This window comes from Aquarana catesbeiana, linkage group LG01, assembly GCF_042186555.1.
Source record: "Aquarana catesbeiana isolate 2022-GZ linkage group LG01, ASM4218655v1, whole genome shotgun sequence".
NCBI lineage: Eukaryota > Metazoa > Chordata > Amphibia > Anura > Ranidae > Aquarana > Aquarana catesbeiana.
The window spans coordinates 246,643,135-246,663,868 of record NC_133324.1 but is presented as its reverse complement, the minus strand read 5'-3'; the positions used below and the strand labels follow the sequence as shown (position 1 = coordinate 246,663,868).

Here is a 20,734-nt window from a genome sequence, read left to right as displayed (position 1 = left end):
TAATATTAATAATCATATTTTAGTTCTCACTATTCCCAAGTCAACTCTAGCAAAACCGTGTGGTGATCTGATTCAGATAATCTGCCTACTTTAAATGCAAGTCAGAGGGCAAAGATCCAGCTGGAAGATGGCTAATGCTCAGTGGTCTTCTACAAGACGTTTAGGTTACCGTTGTCTTTTACAGCTCAAATGTTGTTCAAACTTTCCTCCTATCCAAGTTGATACCCATAAACTGGGTACATTTAATTATAGGTGGGGACTTAAATCGGTCATTCACCCATAGTTTCACACATTTTTCTAACTCTCTTGACACAGTACTCGCTGAAAGACCGTTGGAGGAAACGGAATCCCACAAAGCGAGATTACAATTTTTTTTTTGTATTGTCTTAATATTTTACTTCCCCGGGCCTGCCTAGTATAAAGTTGTTTTGAAGCCTCAAGGTTGTTTTTTTCCTTTCGCCTTAAGCAGGACATTGTTCTACCATCCCTCTCTGTCCTGCTTCTAAACATACTAAGGAGATTTCCTTCCATTCTCTGGATGTGGTATGCGCCCATAGTCTAACTTTCAGGTAAAGCTCCGTTTAGATCCTTCTCTTGTCCACCCCTCAGTTGTACTCCTTTTGGGTGTCCTAATGTTCCATAATACTCTTCATGTGTACCAAAATGTATGATAATTAAGATGTTTGAATTATCATAACCCTTTTCTTGGCGCACATTACAGGACGCAGGTCCCCCCTCCCCCTCTAATCTTATGATCGATTCCTACTATTACTTCCTATCAAAACTCAAGCATGCTGGGAGTTGGAAAATTTATTCTGAGCTGACTTTAAGCATTTTGTGCCAGTGTCCAATCTTCTAAAGGGAGCAGCACCACCAAATGTTCCTGAATACTCTTTCTGTATCCCATTTTGTACTCCCAGAAAAAAATTTCTATGGTTGTTTCCTCCCCCTGCCCCAAATCCTTTTCCTTTCCAGGGTCCTATCTAGTGTAGAACCTCAGAATCTCCTCATTTCAAAGAAGAACACCACAATTTATCTGGGGACCTAGACTTCTTAAAACCATTCCGTACCAACATTTACTACGAGGTGGTTTTGGGGGGTGGGGGTTGGGGGCGAATCCCACTTTCCATTCCCTTAAGGTATGGGATGACAAAATTACTCAGGGGGCTTGATTTCCCCACATCTTCTATTGCTCTTTCATTTGTAACCCCTCTTTCTCTCTTTTTTTTTTTTTTTTTTTGTTTAGCCACTCAACTTCTCAGTCTTTTGAGGCTTGGGAAAGGTCAGGGCCGTGTAGTCTACACACAGATTTGCAGAGTAGTGGCATTAAATCCTTCCACATCCTATACTGGCCAAATGTTGACATTTTCCAATATAGAAAGAGAAAAAAGGTTTGGGACTTTGTGTGAGACAAGCAGCCAGGAAGGTAACACAACATAGTACTAAATAAGAATGTCTGGTGAGTGCACCATATCTGTGACCACATTATTATTATACAGGTTTTATATAGCGCCAACAGTTTGCGCAGTGCTTTACAACATGAGGGCAGACATTACAGTTACATTACAATTTCATACAAGAGGAATCAAGGGGCCCTGCTCGTTAGAGCTTACATATACCATTTAGCTATATTTTGTTGGTATCAACACACTTCTATCCTTAACGATGACCATTATGTGATATTCATGTATAATTCCACAGTCACCCTTAGTACGCTCATTGTTACAGGTTATGTTTATGTAGTTATATCGCGCTACAAGCTTCCCAGGGATACTTATTTCCCACTGGCGTTCCATCTAGCTGCCTTTTAGGGTACCGCCTCAGCTCCCGGGTTTGATGATACGTATTCACCCCTGGCTGGCTCTGACCCTTGGCATCCTTCACTCATATACACAGGTCCCTTGTAAGTATCATATTATTGTTTAAAGTCACCAGCCTCATTCTATTTTCCCCTGCCTGACCTCTGGTTAGCCCCTAAATTATTCTATATATTCGTTATAGACAGCTACACTGCATCTGCTCCTGAAGATTGGAATTATCCATGAAACGCGTCGAGCTATTAGATGCCTTTCATAACAAAAAAAACCCCTCTTTCTACATCAACTATAACCTGCCGTTTTTGCACCTCATCAACTTTTATTATGTTGTTACTGTGAAGACACGCAACAATGAGTCTGGGCCTTTTATTTATTTATTCACCACTGTGACTACATTATGTTGCTATGCTACATTGCTACTGTTATTATGTTATGGAATTTAAGTTTATATGCTCTACTAAATCATACTTATGCATTTTGGTATTGTGCAGGAGGCTATATGGTCACCACTTGGCTTATTCACCAGACATTATTAATATTATGTTGCGGCTATATGCAACAGTCTGGTGTTTTTATTACGTTACCATTATGACTATAGTATACTGCTATGCCATTATGTTATTTTACTATTGTGTACTCTACTATGGTATTAAAATTTCCTCGTTTTATTATATTATACCGTATGTATTTTGTTACCATGCAAGTTATGTGGTCACAGATATGGTGCACTCACCAGACATTCTTATTTAGTACTATGTTGTGTTACCTTCCTGGCTGCTTGCCTCACACAAAGTCCCAAACCTTTTCTCTCTTTCTATATTTGCATATCGGGGATGGAGGTTCATTCCTATTTTAATGTCCTCATACAAAGTCCCACCTAGTTAGTTTTTTCTGTTTCTCAAAAGACATTTTCCAATACCTGTAGGTCAAGGTTCTACACCCAGCTCAAACTTTCACACCCTTCAAAACAAAATGTCTTAGGGATCCCTACTTACCTGGTATACACTCCTTATTCTTCCCTTTGTCTCTAAGTTGGCCTCAGATCCACCACATTACACTTGTAACTGGATGTCTTGACCTTTTTTCTGTGGTTGCCAAAGATGACTGAAAACTAATTTGGGCAACAGCACAAAAGTCCTCCCCATTAGTGTTACTGCCATTGAAACTAATTTATAACAAAGTTATCTCCCACTGGTATGTAGTTCTTGACAGGATTTATGGATTTGTTCCTGGGTACTCCCTATATTGCTTAAAGGGAAGCATTGCATTAGGTACTCGCATGCATATATGGTAGGTAGGACTGCCCAATTCAACATTTTTGGATATGTTTTTTGCATTGTATCAGAGCTTTATGGACCCATTATGCCATTGATCCTGGCAAAGCACTCCTAGTTTAAGACCATCAGGCATAAGTAGTGTTCAGTTCAGACTATTTTTGCATGTCTTAACTGTGGCTAAAAGATTGTTAGGGTGTTGAAAAGCACCAGTCTTGCTCATACTGAGGTTCGGAACAGAGTGACTCAAGGTGCGATACATGAAAAACTTAATTCTAGTGGATAAGAGTATCCAAATACCTTCAAGTATAGCAACCATTGGTAAATATATTATCTCCAGACTTTGAGAGAAGTCTTTTTGGAACCCTGAGCATTTTTCCTGTTGTCATAGATACCTTGGACCATAATCCACTTTGAAGTATAGCTCCTCCCATGTCTCCAATGCCAAAAGCATCCTCCCTGCCCTTTTCTTCTTTAAACTTTACTTGCATTAATTTACAAATGTCTGTCACCTTTTATGAGCCTCTATATCAGCCGTCACTAAATTGCGGCCCGCAGTCCAAACACAAACCGAGTGACACTCCTGTGCGGACCGTCAGGCTGCCAGTGTACAGCGCCACATCCCCACTGCTCCGCTCAGCAGTCATTGGTTGCTGGGACTGCGGGCGTCCTGCAACCAATGACATTGTGTGTGCACCCCGCCCCCCGCTGCTTTTTATCTCACAGCTCCTGACCGTAGCCGCAAGGTAAGCTATGACGTCACTTGCACGCCCCCGCCCCCTGCTGTTATTGAGTGAGAGCTGGGAGCCACGAGGTATGATGTGCTATGCGCACCCCTTCAGCAAGACTCTGACGCAGCCCTTGTCCCCCTGCAGCTTGTTACCTCCTGATCCCTGCTTGCCGCAAGGTATGGGGGGTGTTTACAGGGGCACTCTGATGGGCACATTTAATGTAAGGTTCACTCTGATGAGCACAACAAAATGTGCCCATCAGTGTGCCTCTTAACATAAAATAAGGGGCATTCTGATGGGCATAGTTAATGTTAAGGGGCAAGCTGATGGGCATATTTTTGTTGTGCCTGTTAAGGGGCACGCTGAAGAGCACATTTTATGTTAACGGGCACAACAAAAATATGCCCATCAGCGTGCCCCTTAACATTAAATATGCCCATCAGAGTACCCCTTAACATAGAATGTGCTCTTCAGCGTGCCCCTTATTTTATGTTACACATTGTATGTTAAGGGACACTCTGATGGGCACATATGTTAGTGGGGGCACAGTGATAGGCACATAACATGTTAAAAGGGCACTCTGATAGGGACACCTGATGTACAGGGGCACTCTGATGGGGACACGTGATGTGATGGAGACACCTGATGTAAAGGGGCACTCTGACTACACATAATGTAAGGGGGCACTCTGATGGGGACAAATAATGTAAGGGGGCACACTGATGGGAGACACCAGATGTAAGGGGGGGGGGGGGGCTTCTGATGAAGAAACCTGATTAGGGCTGCAACTAACGATTATTTTCATAATCGATTAGTTGGTCGATTATTGTTTCGATTAATCGGTTAATAACCTTAAAAAAAAAAAGTGTGGTGTATAATTTAGGTAATATGTAAAGTTTAAAAAAAAAAGCAACTTATTCTTAAATATCTCTATGCAGTGGTAAATATAAACAACCAACTATATGGTTAGGGAGCAAAATATTGAATCCACTCTGAGAATAACAGACAGAAGATATATACTGTATATACACTATTAGGGGGAGATATACTGTATACACTATTAGAAGAGAAATACAGTTTTTTGGCCAATTTGTTGTTGGGCAGATTAAAAAATACAAATTGCTGCAAAAATGCATTACATGCTTTTCTGCAGCTTCTCCATTGAAGTATATTGAACCAAAAAAGCCTTGACCCTTTCCAAATACGCAGCGGCTGAAAAAAAGCATAGATGTGAACGTGTCCCATAGAAAACCATGTTAAATGAACTGTAGTGTGTTTCTGCAAAAAACACCAAAAAACACAAAGATGTGAACCAGGTCTAAGACGTTTAGTAACATAATGGGGTTAAAAAAAACTAAAATGAGCCCTTTATAGTACAAAAAAAGCAAATAATCGCTACTGTAAGGGGTTAATTTTTTTTACTGTAGAACTGTGAAAGTAATATTTACAGTAGCGATTATTTGCTCTTTTTTGCACTATAAAGGGCTAATTTTTTTATTTTTAACCCAATTATGTTACTGGCCGATTAATCGATTATGAAAATAGTAATCGATTAATTTCATAATCGATTAGTTGTCGATTAATCGATTCGTTGTTTCAGCCCTAAACCTGATGTAAGGGGGCACTTTGATGGGCACACCTGATATAAGAGGGTACTCTGACGTTGGCAACTGATTTATGGGGGTAGTCTGATGGAGGCACCCAATGTAATGAATTATTGTGGTAGGGGCACCTGATGTAAGGGGGAACACTATTGGGGACATTTAAATTTACAGGGTATTACCAGTGTGTGTGGAGGAAACTGTAAGAAAGGCGTCAGAGTGCGGCTTGTGCCAAAAAAAGGAAAGTAGACATGTACAATCTTTCATGGCACAGACTTGTGATTCGTACCTCGGTCGAAAATTTTTTGTAGTTACTGGACCTCCTTGAATTTTAATTCACTTCCCCTGCTCTATATGAATTTAACATTTGTTTATCCTCCTCATTATTTTTTTTCTACTTATGCAATCTTCTTTTTGCATTTGTATATTACTACTCTCTTCTTGAATTTGAAACCTAATGAAAATATTGAACGATAAAGTGTAAAAGTTGATGATAATCTTTTGATTGATGTGTAATCATGATTATCAGTGTTTGCCCAAATTTCTTGGCTTCAAATACTTTTTTGTGCTTTTGCTATTGCCAATGGCACCGTCCGATTCCTAAAAGTAGTTTCTGTACTACGTTTGGCGACTTCGGGGTGCGATTTAAATAGACATCTGTGCGGGTTTCTGCACAGGTGTCTCTGAAATCGCCCCTGAAGTTGGGACAGACATGCGGGAATGAAATCATGCAAGTTCAGCTGAACTCGCATGATTTAATTCCCGCTGTCAGTGTGAACCTAGGCTTAAAGCTGAAGTTGCATTGTGGGACAATAACGATTAGTTCTGTGAATATAGGAGTAGAAAGGAGTGGGTGAGTTGCACAAATCCTTCACATTCACAGCTGCTGCTGTTAACGTCTGCAGCACCAGAAGATTGCTGCTCTGGGCACCATCTGGCAGCAAGAAAGGAAGACTTTTTTTTACATGAAGCAACAATCTGCTGGATATGGGAGAGCAGACCATTACAAATAATGTATCTAGTGTTTGTATCCCATCTTCTTTAACAGACAATCCAAGAAAACCTCATGTTCACATCTTTCCTTCCAGCCTTCATAAAAGTCTAACTACATCTTCAGTGCAGTTACACTGTATATTTTAAACTAAAATTTGAAGACAAGAAAAAAAATCCACTTTTGTTATTTTATTTTTACAGATACAGAAGTAGATGTTGTGGGCGTTTGTCATGAAGGACAGTTTCTGTTGGTTGGAGAGAGAAATGGCAATGTTCATCTTATTCATGTGATATCTAGACAGATCTTGATTACGAAGGTAAATTTGTTCAGTCTACATTTTGGTTTCAGGGGTTAATGGAAAGATTTCTAATAGTAAAATTAAAGTAAATGTTAAACTTTCAAAATAAAAAAAAAAACAAGTTTTTCAATTATATTGTTTTTGGTTAATGTAATTATAATCCTTTTTCTGTTCATTGAATTGGTGCCCTTATTAATATATTTATTTATTTTTTTTATATATATTTTCATGGTAGAAGAAAATATTTGGATTGGTGAAGGGGAAGGTGTTAGAACTTTTTGAGTATTCTGGCCAAATCAGTATGCTCATTCCAGTGGACCCAATCCTGGAGTAACTAATCCTGGAGAAAGCTGCCCAACCCATTTTTTTCTCCACTCAAGACCCCTCAAAGCTCCTCAAGCTGCATAAGTGAGAACCAAAGAAACATGTGAAAGTTGACCGCACTCCAAAGTATATAGGAATAAAATTGTAGCTTTATTGCAAATTTAAATCCATAAAGATGACCGATACAGACACAGCAGACATTAATAATCTCTGCTGTGCCTGTATCGATGTCATCTTTATGGATTTAAATTTGCATTAAGGCTACAATTTTATTCCTCTATACTTTGGAGTGCAGTCAACTTTCACATGTTTCTTTGGCTATCTATCCAGACCGTGGACTGGACCTGCACCTAATTGTTGGGGGAAGGATAACTCTCACCTGGAGCTGCATAGGCTTGTCTTTGTGTTGGATTCTTTGCATAAGTGAGAACCCTGGGGGACATCTAACCCGTCTGACACTGTGACGAGGCGCACCACTGTCACAAAATATATTTACACGCATGTGCGCATGCAGGAGCGACAGGTGGCCAGTAGAGCTGCACAATTAATCATCAAGAATCGTTATCGTGATTTTTTTATCCCCTGTTGCGATCTTGACAAAAGTGTTTCACGATTTTTTTCTATGCAAAGAATTCTCTCTTCTCTTCTGAAACTACAGCCTTCAAAAGAAAGGAAGAAAAAAAACGGGCAGTCTGCCAAGAATCATAACGTTCTTTAGCAGAGGATCTAATTAGTGTAAACATTGTAACAATTTGTCAGTGGAATAGACTTGTGTGTAAATGAAGAAAGTTTACACTAAACCTTTTCCTGACATTTGTACGTTTCAACGTTTCAAGTTAAAATCTTTTTTTTTTTTTGCTTGAAAATTACTTAGAGCCCCAAACATATTATATATATATATATATATATATATTAGTAGAGACCCTAGATAATAAAATAAAATATTTTATGTCACACTGTATTTGCGCAGCGGTCTTTCAAATGCAATTTTTTGGGAAAAAAATTACTTTAATGAAGAATAATAAAAAAAAAAAAAAAACAGTAAAGTTAGCCCAATTTTTTTGTATAATGTGAGAGATTTTACGTTGTGAGAATCATGAGAGAATCGTGATCTTTTTATTCCAAGCAAAAAAATTGTGATTCCCATTTTGGCCAGAATCGTGCAGCTCTAGTGGGCAGGCAAGTACCAAAACAGTATAACTTAAATGTTCCATGCATTTAACCTGGTGAATTCCCAGCAAACCAGCAGAGATACAAATGGAGAGGGTTGCAGCATAGAGCTCTTCTTTTCTCTTAAGGCCCATACACATGATCGGACTTTTTGACAACAAACATGCAAATTAGCTGTTTTGGAGCAACACCCGTCCGTGTGTACGCTCCATCGGACAAACTTTTTTAGTTTTCATCGGTCTTTTGTTGGCTGTGTGAACGGACAAACTTTCCGGCAACAAAAGTCCGATGGAGCAAAGTCCGATCGTGTGTACACAAAGCCGTCGGACTTTGTACAAACTACAGTACGCAGCTGCGAGAATGGTTCTCGGCGTCAGGGTACTGTACATCTCGTGCTGGCTGCAATAGGAAAAACACATTTTCCTATTGCGGCGAGCGTGAGAAGGGATTCCCCTCTGGGTGGCATATCGGGCCCTTAGGTCTGGTATGGATTATAAGGGAACCCACTACCCACGAAAAAACGGTGTGGGGTCCCCCCAAAATCCATACCAGACCCCTATGCGAGCACGCAGCCTGGCCGGTCAGGAAAGGGTGTGGGGATGAGCTAGTGCCCCCCCTCCTGAACCGTACAAGGACGCATGCCCTCAACATGGGGGGGTGGGTGCTTTGGGGGAGGGGGGCGCCCATGTTGATGAGGACAAGGGCCTCTTCCCGACAACCCTGGCCATTGGTTGTCGGGGTCTTATTGGAATCCGGGCGCCCCCTTCAATAAGGTGGACCCCAGATCCCGGCCCCCCACCCTATGTGAATGAGTATGGGGTACATCATACCCCTACCCATTCACCTAGGGAAAAAAGTGTCAATAAAAAAAAACACACTACACAGTTTTTTATAGTAATTTATTAGACAGCTCCGGGGGTCTTCCGACTTTGCTGCTCTCTCCGGCCTCTTCTCCCCGGTGTCCTGTTCTTCTCCCGCTCTCCGGCCTCTTCTCCCGGTGTTCGACCTCGGATGACATGACCATGCCCACTTATGACGTCACAGTCCCAGCATGTTCCGGGACTGTGACGTCATAAGGGGGCGGGGTCACTGCCTATATAAGTCATTACGGAGCGCTTAGACAGCATTACAGCGGGAGAGAGTGTCGCGTCAACATCAGAAGAAGAGAAGAGGGAAGAAGACGACGCAAAAGTCCGGGCCACCGCTAGCAAAAGAGCGGCAGAAGATAGCGGAGGAGCCGGCAGAAGAACCGAACACTGGAAGAAGAGGCCAGACATCGGGAGAAGAGGCTGGAGAGAGTGGCGAAGTCGGAAGAAGACCCCCGGTGCTGTCTAATAAATTACTATAAAAACCTGTGTAGTGCGTTTTTTTAAATTTTTTTTTATTGACACTTTTTTCCCTAGGTGAATGGGTAGGGGTACGATGTGCCCCATACTCATTCACATAGGGTGGGGGGCCGGGATCTGGGGGCCACCTTAATAGAGGGGGCTCCCGGATTCCGATAAGTCCCCGCCCGCAGACCCAGACAACCAACGGCCAGAGGCCCTTGTCCTCATCAACATGGGGAGGATATATATTATGTGTGTGTGTGTGTGTGTGTGTGTGTGTGTGTGTGTATATCTATATATATATCTATCTCACAAAAGTGAGTACACCCCTCACATTTTTGTAAATATTTAATTATATCTTTTCAAGTTACAACACTGAAGAAATTACACTTTGCTACAATGTAAAGTAGTGAGTGTACAGCTTGTATAACAGTGTAAATTTGCTGTCCCCTCAAAATAACTCAAAACACAGCCATTAATGTCTAAACCACTGGCAACAAAAGTGAGTACCACCCCTAATTGAAAATGTCCAAATTGAGCCCAAAGTGTCAATTATTTTGTGTGGCCGCCATTATTTTCCAGCACTGCCTTAACCCTCTTGTGCATGGAGTTCACCAGAGCTTCACAGGTTGCCACTGGAGTCCTCTTCCACTCCTACATGATGACATCATGGAGGTGGTGAATGTTAGAAACTTTGTGCTTCTCCACCTTCCGTTTTGAGGATGCCCCACAGATGCTCAATAGGGTTTAGGTCTGGAGACATGCTTGGCCAGTCCATCACCTTTTACCCTGAGCTTCTTTAGCAAGGCAGTGGTTGTCTTGGAGGTGTGTTTTGGGGTCGTACTCATGTTGGAATACTGCCCTGCGGCCCAGTCTCCGAAGGGAGGGGCTTATGCTCTGCTTCAGGCATGCACGTCGGCTCCGGGGACAAGCTGCAGGCGCACCTGCTACAGCGTCTTAAAGAGCTGATGTACAGCTATGCGCAGAAGTGCCATCCTGCCACAGTATAACTGCGGTGGCTGGTCGAGAAGGGGTTTAACCAGCTGTACACTCACTACTTTACGTTGTAGCAAAGTGTAATTTCTTCAGTGTTGTCACATGAAAAGATATAATAAAATATTTACAAAAATGTGAGGGGTGTACTCACTTTTGTGAGATACTGGAGATATATTATATATATATATATATATATATATATATATATATATATATATATATATATATATATATATTACACACAGGGCTTTTTTTTTTCTCAGAAGCTAGATGCAAGAGCTTAATATCCTCTTGCTAAACCCTCCTCCTCCCCCCCGGTGAAAACCTGCATGTGCTGTGCCGCATGATGAATGTTGCCAAATTATGCAAACAGTGGGAGGTTCTTAACACGGTTAACCGCTTCAGTCCTGGAAGATTTTACCCCCTTCCTGACCAGAGCACTTTTTGTGATTCGGCACTGCATCGCTTTAACTGACAATTGTGCGGTTGTGCGACGTTGCACCCAAACAAAGTTGACATCCTTTTTCCCCACAAATAGAGCTTTCTTCTGGTGGCATTTGATCACCTCTGCGGTTTTTTTTTTTTTTTTTTTGCACTATAAACAAAAAGGAGCAACAGTTTTGAAAAAAATGCAATATTTTTTGCTATAATAAATATCCCCCAAAAATGTCCTCAGTTTAGGCCGATATGTATTCTTCTACATATTTTTAGTAAAAAAAAAAAATCGCAATAAGCGTGTATTGATTGGTTTGTGCAAAAGTTATAGTGTCTACAAAATAGGGGATATAGTTTTATTGCATTTTTATTCATTTTTTTTTTTTTTTTTTTACTAGTAATGGCTATCTGCGATTTTTTTTTTTTTTTTTTTTTTTTTTTTTTTTTTAAATTTATCTGGACCGCAACATTATGGTGGACACATCGGACAATTTTGACACATTTTTGGGACCATTGGCATTTATACAGCGATCAGTGCTATAAAAATGTCACTGGCAGGGAAGGCGTTAACACTAGGGGGCGATCAAGCGGTTAATTGTGTTCCCTAGTGTGTGTTCTAACTGAAGGGGGGGGGGGGGGGGCCTGTGTAGGGTGACAGATCACTGTTCATACTCTGTATGAACAAACTGTCTTTTCTCCCCTCAGAGAACCGGAAAGTGTGTGTTTACACACACTGATCCCAGTTCTCCGTGTGTCAGCAGCGATCGCGGGAGTCCAGCAGTGATCTTGACCGGGCACTTGCATCGCCTCTGCGGGCGAGCAGCGGGCACGCGCCCCTAGTGGTCACAGGGCGAAGCGACGTAACATAATTCGCCCAGCTGTGCCATTCTGCTGCAGTACAACTGCGGCGGCTAGTCGGCAAGTGGTTAAAAAACCACTTGCGCTCTAGAAGATTTTGCCCCCTCACGATCAGGCCATTTTTTGCTTTTCCGCACTGCGCTATTTTAACTGGTAATTGTGTGGTCATGCAGCACTGTACCCAAACTAATTTTATATATTTTTTTTCACACAAAATAGAGCTTTCTCTTGGTGGTATTTGATCACCGCTGTTTTTTTTTTTTTTTTTTTTTTTTTTATATAAATGAAAAAAGATCGAAAATGTTTACTTTCTGCTAAAAAACCTATTCAATTAAAAATACATTTCTTCATAAATTTTGGCAAAATATATTCTTATATTCTGCTATATTTATGTGTCTTTGGTAATAATCCTAACAAGTGTATATTGACTGGTTTGTGTGAAAGTTTTATAGCATCTACAAAATCAAGTGTGTGTGTGTGTGTGTGTGTGTGTATATGTATTATACTGGTTTTTTAAACTTCTTTTTTTTTTTTTTGTACTACTATTTGTGGCGATAGGCGACTTATCATGGCACTGCATTCTGACACTGGCTGGGACTGACTAACTGACGCTGAACTCACCAGTCGCCTTAGTACAATGATCAGTGATAATACTATACAGTGTCACTGTACTAATTACACTGACTGGGAAGGGGTTAACATCTAGGGTGATCAAGTGTGTTAAATGTGTGCCTAACTATGTGCAAAGTGTGCTACTTTTACTGTTAGATCTCTGTTTCACATCCTTGCTTTAGAGTGATAAGAAACAGAGCTCTGTGTTCTTTATCAACACAGAGTTCTGGGCTGTGATTGCACAGAGCCAATCATTGACTGGGACTTGCTGACAGGCTCCCGCTGTGTACAATTATTATTTTATCAGGTCACAGAAGATATTTTCAAAGTTTGAAAATATCTTCTGTGACCCGATAAAATAGTAATCTGCTATTTTTTTATGCCAAACTAATTTTTAATGATGTATTAAAAAAAGTGTTGTTATTTTTACAAGAACTTTTTTGGTTTTATCTTGTTTATGGCACCGCTAAAATCCCACAAAAAAATCTCCTTGTATTTTTGTTCTATGTAGGTACCCCCCCATCCCAACACTCGGCTCTCTACCCTGTTTCTCCACCCAACACTATATGCAGTGTATATTGTATACCTGAGAACATAGGAGATAACTGCATGTAGCAGATCAACGCGCTAGATCTTAACTATGAAGCCAATTCTTTTTGGTAAACACAGTGGCTTTGTGGTTAGCGTTCTGCCTTGCAGCATTAGGTGCATGGAGTTTGAATGTTCCGCCTGTGTTTGCGTGGGTTTTCTCCAGGTACTTTAACTTCCTCCCACTCTCCAACGATGATGCTGGTAGGTTAACTGACTCTAAAATTGTCCCTAGTATGTGTATGTATGCATGTGAGGTAGGGACCTTGGACTGTAAGCTCCCTAATGGCACAATAATTGTACAATATATGTAAAGCACTGTGTAATTTGTCGGAGCTATTGAGAAAAATCTGTAATAAATATTAAGATTTGCCTAGGTCTGAATTAATTGCTGATTTTTTGTTGATAATCAGTCTTGGGAATCTGGGATTTTTGGGAGACAAATGGTCTTGTACTGAAATGTACAGGTCTTTTGGCACTGAAAGTTCCCTTACCAAATTTACTGTGCAAGTCTGTAGATTGGAGCAGCTTAAAGTGTGCATTGCAGCAGTGCTGGTCACTGCAGAGTGAAATGTCTCCTGATTTGCTCTATGCAGTTAAATGTTATGTATAGGTGTGTATAAATGGAGATCCACATATATATATATAATATATATTGTACATACACATTGTGTGTTGTAAATATTTATATACACAGTATATATATATATATATATATATATATATATATATATATATATATACACACACACACACAGTGGGGACGGAAAGTATTCAGACCCCCTTACATTTTTCATTCTTTGTTATATTGCAGCAATTTGCTAAAATAATTTAAGTTCATTTTTTTTCCTCATTAATGTACACACAGCACCCCATATTGACAGAAAAACACAGAATTGTTGACATTTTTGCAGATTTATTAAAAAAGAAAAACTGAAATATTACATGGTCCTAAGTACTCAGACCCTTTACTCAGTATTTAGTAGAAGCACCCTTTTGATCTAATACAGCCATGAGTCTTTTTGGGAAAGATGCAAGAAGTTTTTCACACCTGGATTTGGGGATCCTCTGTCATTTCCTCCTTGCAGATCCTGTCCAGTTCTGTCAGGTTGGATGGTAAACGTTGGTGGACAGCCATTTTTAGGTCTCTCCAGAGATGCTCAATTGGGTTTAAGTCAGGGCTCTGGCTGGGCCATTCAAGAATAGTCACGGAGTTGTTGTGAAGCCACTCCATTATTTTAGCTGTGTGCTTAGGGTCATTGTCTTGTTGGAAGGTAAACCTTTGGCCCAGTCTGAGGTCCTGAGCACTCTGGAGAAGGTTTTCGTCCAGGATATCCCTGTACTTGGCCGCATTCATCTTTCCCTCCATTGCAACCAGTCATCCTGTCCCTGCAGCTAAAAAACACCCCCACAGCATGATGCTGCCACCACCAAGCTTCACTCTTGGGACTGTATTGGACAGATGATATGCAGTGCCTGCTTTTCTCCACACATACCGCTTAGCATAAAGGCCAAAAAGTTCTATATTGGTCTCATCAGACCAGAGAATCTTGTTTCTCACCATCTTGGAGTCCTTCAGGTGTTTTTTTTAGCAAACTCCATGCAGGCTTTCATGTGTCTTGCACTGAGGAGAGGCTTCCGTTGGGCCACTCTGCCATAAAGCCCCGACTGGAGGAGGGCTGCAGTGATGGTTGACTTTCTACAACTTTCTCCCATCTCCCGACTGCATCTCTGGAGCTCAGTCACAGTGATCTTTGGGTTCTTCTTTACCTCTCTCACCAAGGCTCTTCTCCCCCAATAGCTCAGTTTTGCCGGACGGCCAGCTCTAGGAAGGGTTCTGGTCGTCCCAAACGTCTTCCATTTAAGGATTATGGAGGCCACTGTGCTCTTAGGAACCTTAAGTGCAGCAGAAATTTTTTTTTTGTAACCTTGGCCAGATCTGTGCTTTGCCACAATTCTGTCTCTTCAGGCAGTTCCTTTGACCTCATGATTCTCATTTGCTCTGACATGCACTGTAAGCTGTAAGGTCTTATATAGACAGGTGTGTGACTTTCCTATTCAAGTCCAGTCAGTATAATCAAACACAGCTGGACTCAAATGAAGGCGTAGAACCATCTCAAGGATGATCAGAAGAAATGGACAGCACCTGAGTTAAATATGAGTGTCACAGGAAAGGGTCTGAATACTTAGGACCATTTGATATTTCAGTTTTTCTTTTTTAATAAATCTGCAAAAATGTCAACAATTCTGTGTTTTTCTGTCAATATGGGGTGCTGTGTTTACATTAATGAGGAAAAAAAATGAACTTAAATGATTTAAGCAAATGGCTGCAATATAACAGAGTGAAAAATTTAAGGGGGTCTGAATACTTTCCGTCCTCACTGTATATATTTATTTATTACTTTTTTGTTTTTCCAAACAGTGTTTATAAATAATGGTGACATCCATCTGGTTTTTTCCCTAATTTTTTTTTCTATTCTTGTTTAGGCTATGGCATCAAGCTGTGTAAAAGATGGTGGAGAAACCTTTAAAAAATTACTTATAGAAAAAGATACTTCAGATGAAGGTTGCTATATTTTGGCTTATTGTAGAATATTTGCTACTAATGTTTATAATTTATTACTGTCATTTTCAAATGTCCATGTTTAGTTTGAAATTTAAAAATAGAAAAGAGTTTTTTGTTGTAAAGAAATTTTAAGGATATATGATCTAATATGTAACAAATGTATTATATTGGCATATATTGAAAAAAAGATATCCACTGGCTCTAACTGTATAGGTAAATGGGATGGGGAACCCGAAGGACAAACATCACATATACATTACAACGATAAAAACACTTACAAACTATAAAGGTATGAGACCTATGTGTGGCAAAAATAAATCTTAAAGGAAACACACCATACATATCTATATTTTAAACCCCCATTGAAGGCCTTTCTACCTTGAATCATCAAATAATACTGGTAATATGGAACAATGCTTAAATCCTAGAAACAAGCTAAAATTAAATGCACCAACTGTGTACTATCTGTATTGATCCATAATCCACAATGTACTGGCTTGGTCAGATGGACAGTAGTTTTAAGTAACTTTGCAATCCAGGGTGTGCTTCCAAACACAAACAGTATAAAGTTTTTTGTTAATGCACTTTTGAGTAGGAAATTGGTGCATTGACATAGTCCCATGTAATGGGATTTAAGCATCTCAAGGTATTGCCCATAGTGATTAAAATGATGCCTCTACATGGTAAACCAGCAGAGGGATTATAATGCAGGCATCTTCTGGTCTTATCTTAGCTCTTAAGCCTAGTAGACACTATCAGTGGGCTAAATGAAAAACAACTGCAGAGCTTGGTAGGAGATCCTGTACTAACAACCCTATGTTAGTACAGCAATCTCTCCGCTGAGCTATTGTGTTCTGACATGGGGAATGCCGTGCCAGTCGTGCGATAGTCCCCCTGCCAGGGGGGGCGCCTTAGAGCACTGATCGGATGCCAACTGGCAGATCTTTTTTAGCCATGCCCCTTCAAATGTATGGCTTCTTTCAGACCTGCTGCCGTACGGCCGAATGTCAGCCAAAATCTTTTGAACCAGCTGATACCGCTCGATATTCGGCCTGTGTGTACAGCCCTTTTAGCCTCTTTGTGTTTTCTTGAGGAATTTCCTGCTTGGAAAATGGCTCTGTGCATTCCTCATCCCAGATGTTATGCTGGGTTTAGCTTGGTGATCTCCTACACCTCATGCTTTTAGTTTGGGTATGCTGTGTACGTAGGTGCAGCGATGGACATCTTCCAAGCACTCCCCATCAATGAACTGAAACTGCACAATGATAACTAGAGCCTTAACTCGGTCCTTCAATCTGCTTCAATACTGCCACCTGTGGTGTTTTTCTTTGGACACAGAGTCTGGCTAATATTCATTACCTGCTGGGTTATACTTCATCATCAGGTGAATGGACACTGGTAGACCAAAGGCAGGAAGTGATCCTCTATATAACCCCTCCCTTACAGGAAGTACTTTAATTTTTGACCAGTGTTTTCAAGGTGAATGGCACAGTTTGAGCTCTCTGAGCTCCAGGTCTCTAGTCCCACAAATGGTTCCAAAATGAATCAAGGGATTGACCGATTGGATCCATTTGACAGGCTTTTATGCGTAGATAAATGGTACCCGAGCCTCGCAAAGAAGACTCAAGATCCTGCAAGGTTTTGCCTGAAATGTGGCCTCAGGGTGCTGGACCCTGCGGAGTGGAAATCCTGGACACTACAGCGCTAAGGCATTTCCTTCAGGGTGCTGTACAGGTCCAAGGGAGTGGACCCTAAACATGAAAAGGGTGACCAGTTCTTGAAGGTCCAAGTGACAGGAACCTGCCGTGAAGGGTGAAGATTGGGCCCTTAGTTTCTAAGTGTCCCTGCGCCTGGACGGGTAAGTGAAACCCCTTTATATTATTATTGTTGGGTGTCCCAGTGATTGTAACAATCAGTCAAGCTAGCTAAAAGCTGGACACCTGTGTGCGGTGACCATACGGGGGAGTTCTGGGCTAGCAGTGGGTGTTTGCAAAGTGTACCTTTTTTGGTTGTGTCTGGCTGTTTTTTACCTGTATGAGAGCGCATGACGGTAAGCAATTTTGCCTTGGTTCACCATGGCGCAAGTGCGCCGCTGTGCTCAGCAGTTTGGCGGCCATGACGCACGTGGCTTCGCCGCACATGCGCAGTAGCCTTTATCTAGACGCACAAATATTCTCGTTGTACGCGAATACAGTCACGCCCATTCGCCGGGACCGCGCACATATGCACAGAATGTTCCAGCGCACACCCAGCTTATTTAAGCTGTGCAGGCCAAGCATGTGGTGCTTCCAGAAGGCAGCTGTGGGACACAGAGCAGGCTCTGAACAGACACTTCTGTTGCAGTAGTTCATTTTTCCTTACCTGGGTCACGTGAGCCAGGTGTTGCTTGGCAGGCTAAAGGTGCTTAGCAGGATTGTTGCACAGGGGCTTAGTGAGCCCTATTAAAGGGTCTCCCTTCTGAGGTGTTTTAATACTACTCCCAGGTACTCTTTGTCCAAAATTAGTGTGACTGCGCTAATCCATAAATGTGTGTGTGTGTGTATATATATATATATATATATATATATGTGTATATATATATATATATATATATATATATATATATATATATATATATATATATATATATATATATATATATAAAATAATATTATTGTTACCACTGATGCGTTGTGTTTTTCAACCTACTACCGTTAGACTACCATGTGCCAACATTAAAAATAAAAAAATATATAAAAGTATATTAAATAGTGTAATATAATAGAAAAAATGCCAAAGTTCATACAGTGAAACAAGGATCACGCTTGAAAATCACATCCATATGTTTTAAATCTCCGATATATAAGAAGTGCTCTTGTGCTTCAAATTTCATTCGTGCTGTATAGCCATGACTTTTCACCAGTTCTTGTGCCACCACCACCTTCTAGATTGGTCACTCACCAGAGCCTAGAAAAAGTATTGCCTTTGGTTCATATAGGGATAATCACTCCACTATCCTGGCGTCTCTCCAGTCAGTTTATCACTAGACGTTTCTCAATGCCCAATGTAGATATTTCAAAAAGATTTAATGATTATCATTGTGCAGTATGTTTATATAAAAAGGAATTTATAATCATTAAAAACAATAATGCCTCGTACACACGGTCGGAATTTCCGATGGGAAATGTTCGATGTGAGCTTGTTGTTGGAAAGTCCGACCGTGTGTATGCTCCATCGGACTTTTGCTGTTGGAATTTCCACACACAAATGTTTGAGAGCAGGTTCTCAAATTTTCAGACAAAAAACGCTGTTGGCTGAAATTCCGAGCGCGTGTACACAAATCCGATGCACAAAATTCCACGCATGCTCTGAATCAAGTTCAAGACGGAAGTGCTTGGTCTTGTAAAACTAGCGTTTGTAATGGAGATAGCACACGTCACGCTGCAAATTTTTAAATCTTTCAATGCAGCGCATTCTCTTCTTTATAATGCTAGAATAATGAAGTTGCTTTGTTGCTGATATTCACACAGAGTTCTGACAAACTGATTTCTTATTTTTTCTCGTGATCTCCTGAATAATCTTTGTTTTTTTTGTTTTTTGTTTTTTTCACAAGATCGCCAGAATAATCCTTTTTTTTTTTTTTTTTCTCAAGATCTCCTGATTTTTTTTTTTTTAGAATGATCTCCATAATATTTTTTGTTGTTTTTTGTGTGTCAAGTTACTACAACAGCATTATTATCTTGTATTTTTTAACATCAAAAACGTTGGTTGGTGTTGGTGTCTCTTGTTAATTTGACATTGTATTTTTGAAATGTACCTGCCTACTCACAAACAAACTGTCCTTTTTGAAGTAAAACACATAGCCAAGTATTTGTTAAAACAAAAAATATAAATGTATTAGGGGTCACAACAAACTAAAGAGGAAGGCAATGCTGGAGAAACAGTTGAAATTGGTGAAGCCTTTGTACCCCAGGGCAGACATCAATTTGACAGGCAAAATTGGTAGCCTGAGGAGTCCATTTAATAGAGAGCACAAATCCGGTCCAGGACTTCGAGAGATCGGGAGCAGCAGCAGATGACATATATGTCCCCAGGCTGTGTTCTTACAACAGTCTGCGTCTTTTGCCAGACCACACCAAACCCAGGCCATCACTCAAAACTTCCTTGCACGCTTCCTTTCAGGCTGTGATGTTGGAGGTGTTACTGGAGGTTGTGGAGGAGTCATATGGTCCAATGTGACTTTTATTGGTGAGTTGGCTCCTCACCCCCTTATTAGGGCCTGCAGTATAACCTCCTCACAGATGAGGCGTTGGCCCTCCTCCATTACTTGCATTTTACTGTCCGTCATACACCCAAAGGCCTCGTGGACACTAGGGGTGGTTGTGAGGACCGCAGTAGCCTGCCAAATCAAAGCAGTTGCTGACTCCTCCACGTTCCCCACCTTCCTGGTCCTTTTTGTTGGAAGGCGGAGGGGAGCAACCTGCGATTCAGTCAGGCTACTGGGCATTTTACTGTCCGTCATACACCCAAAGGCCTCGTGGACACTAGGGGTGGTTGTGAGGACTGCAGTAGCCTGCCAAATCAAAGCAGTCACTGACTCCTCCACGTTCCCCACCTTCCTGGTCCTTTTTGTTGGAAGGCGGAGGGGAGCAACCTGCGATTCAGTCAGGCTACTGGGCACGGCCACCTCCTGGCTGCCACTTTCCACGGCCACCTCCTGGCTGAGAATTTCCTGTGTATGAAAATGGGACATAGTTTTAGTTTTTTGGTCATCAATCGCACACAATTTTGAGCGCATGACTGTTGCAAATTGAATGTTAACAAATAGAAAAGACTATCATTCTGACCCCAGCATTTTTCATTCTTGTCCCAATCATTTTTGGCTACTACTGTCTATTGATATGTAAACCACTTTGTTAGATCAGAAATTGGTGATCAATAATAACATCTAGTTAACGTCATTAATTTTTTGACAAGAAATATGTTGAACAATGCTTTACCTGGCTCAAGCTGGTCTCCTCCACATCTTGCTGGGTGGAAGGCCTAGGTTGTACGCTGGAAGCCTCAGCTGAGGTGGAAGGAAGAGTGGAAGGAAGTGTGGAAGGAAGGGTTGAGAGTGATTGCCTGGGTTCACTCTGGTCTGACAAAAACCGCAGTCTGTCG

At 41.0% G+C, this 20,734-nt stretch overlaps 1 protein-coding gene across 1 annotated transcript in view; it reads left to right on the top strand.

Annotated features, from left to right (window-relative positions):
* The window catches only part of KNTC1 (kinetochore associated 1), a 521,537-nt gene that overhangs the window by 37,502 nt on the left and 463,301 nt on the right, over positions 1 to 20,734 (top strand). The window contains exons 4-5 of the mRNA XM_073627545.1: positions 6,618 to 6,733; positions 15,514 to 15,592. Coding sequence (XP_073483646.1) covers positions 6,618 to 6,733; positions 15,514 to 15,592 — 195 coding nt within the window. The remainder of the gene's footprint in view (positions 1 to 6,617; positions 6,734 to 15,513; positions 15,593 to 20,734) is intronic.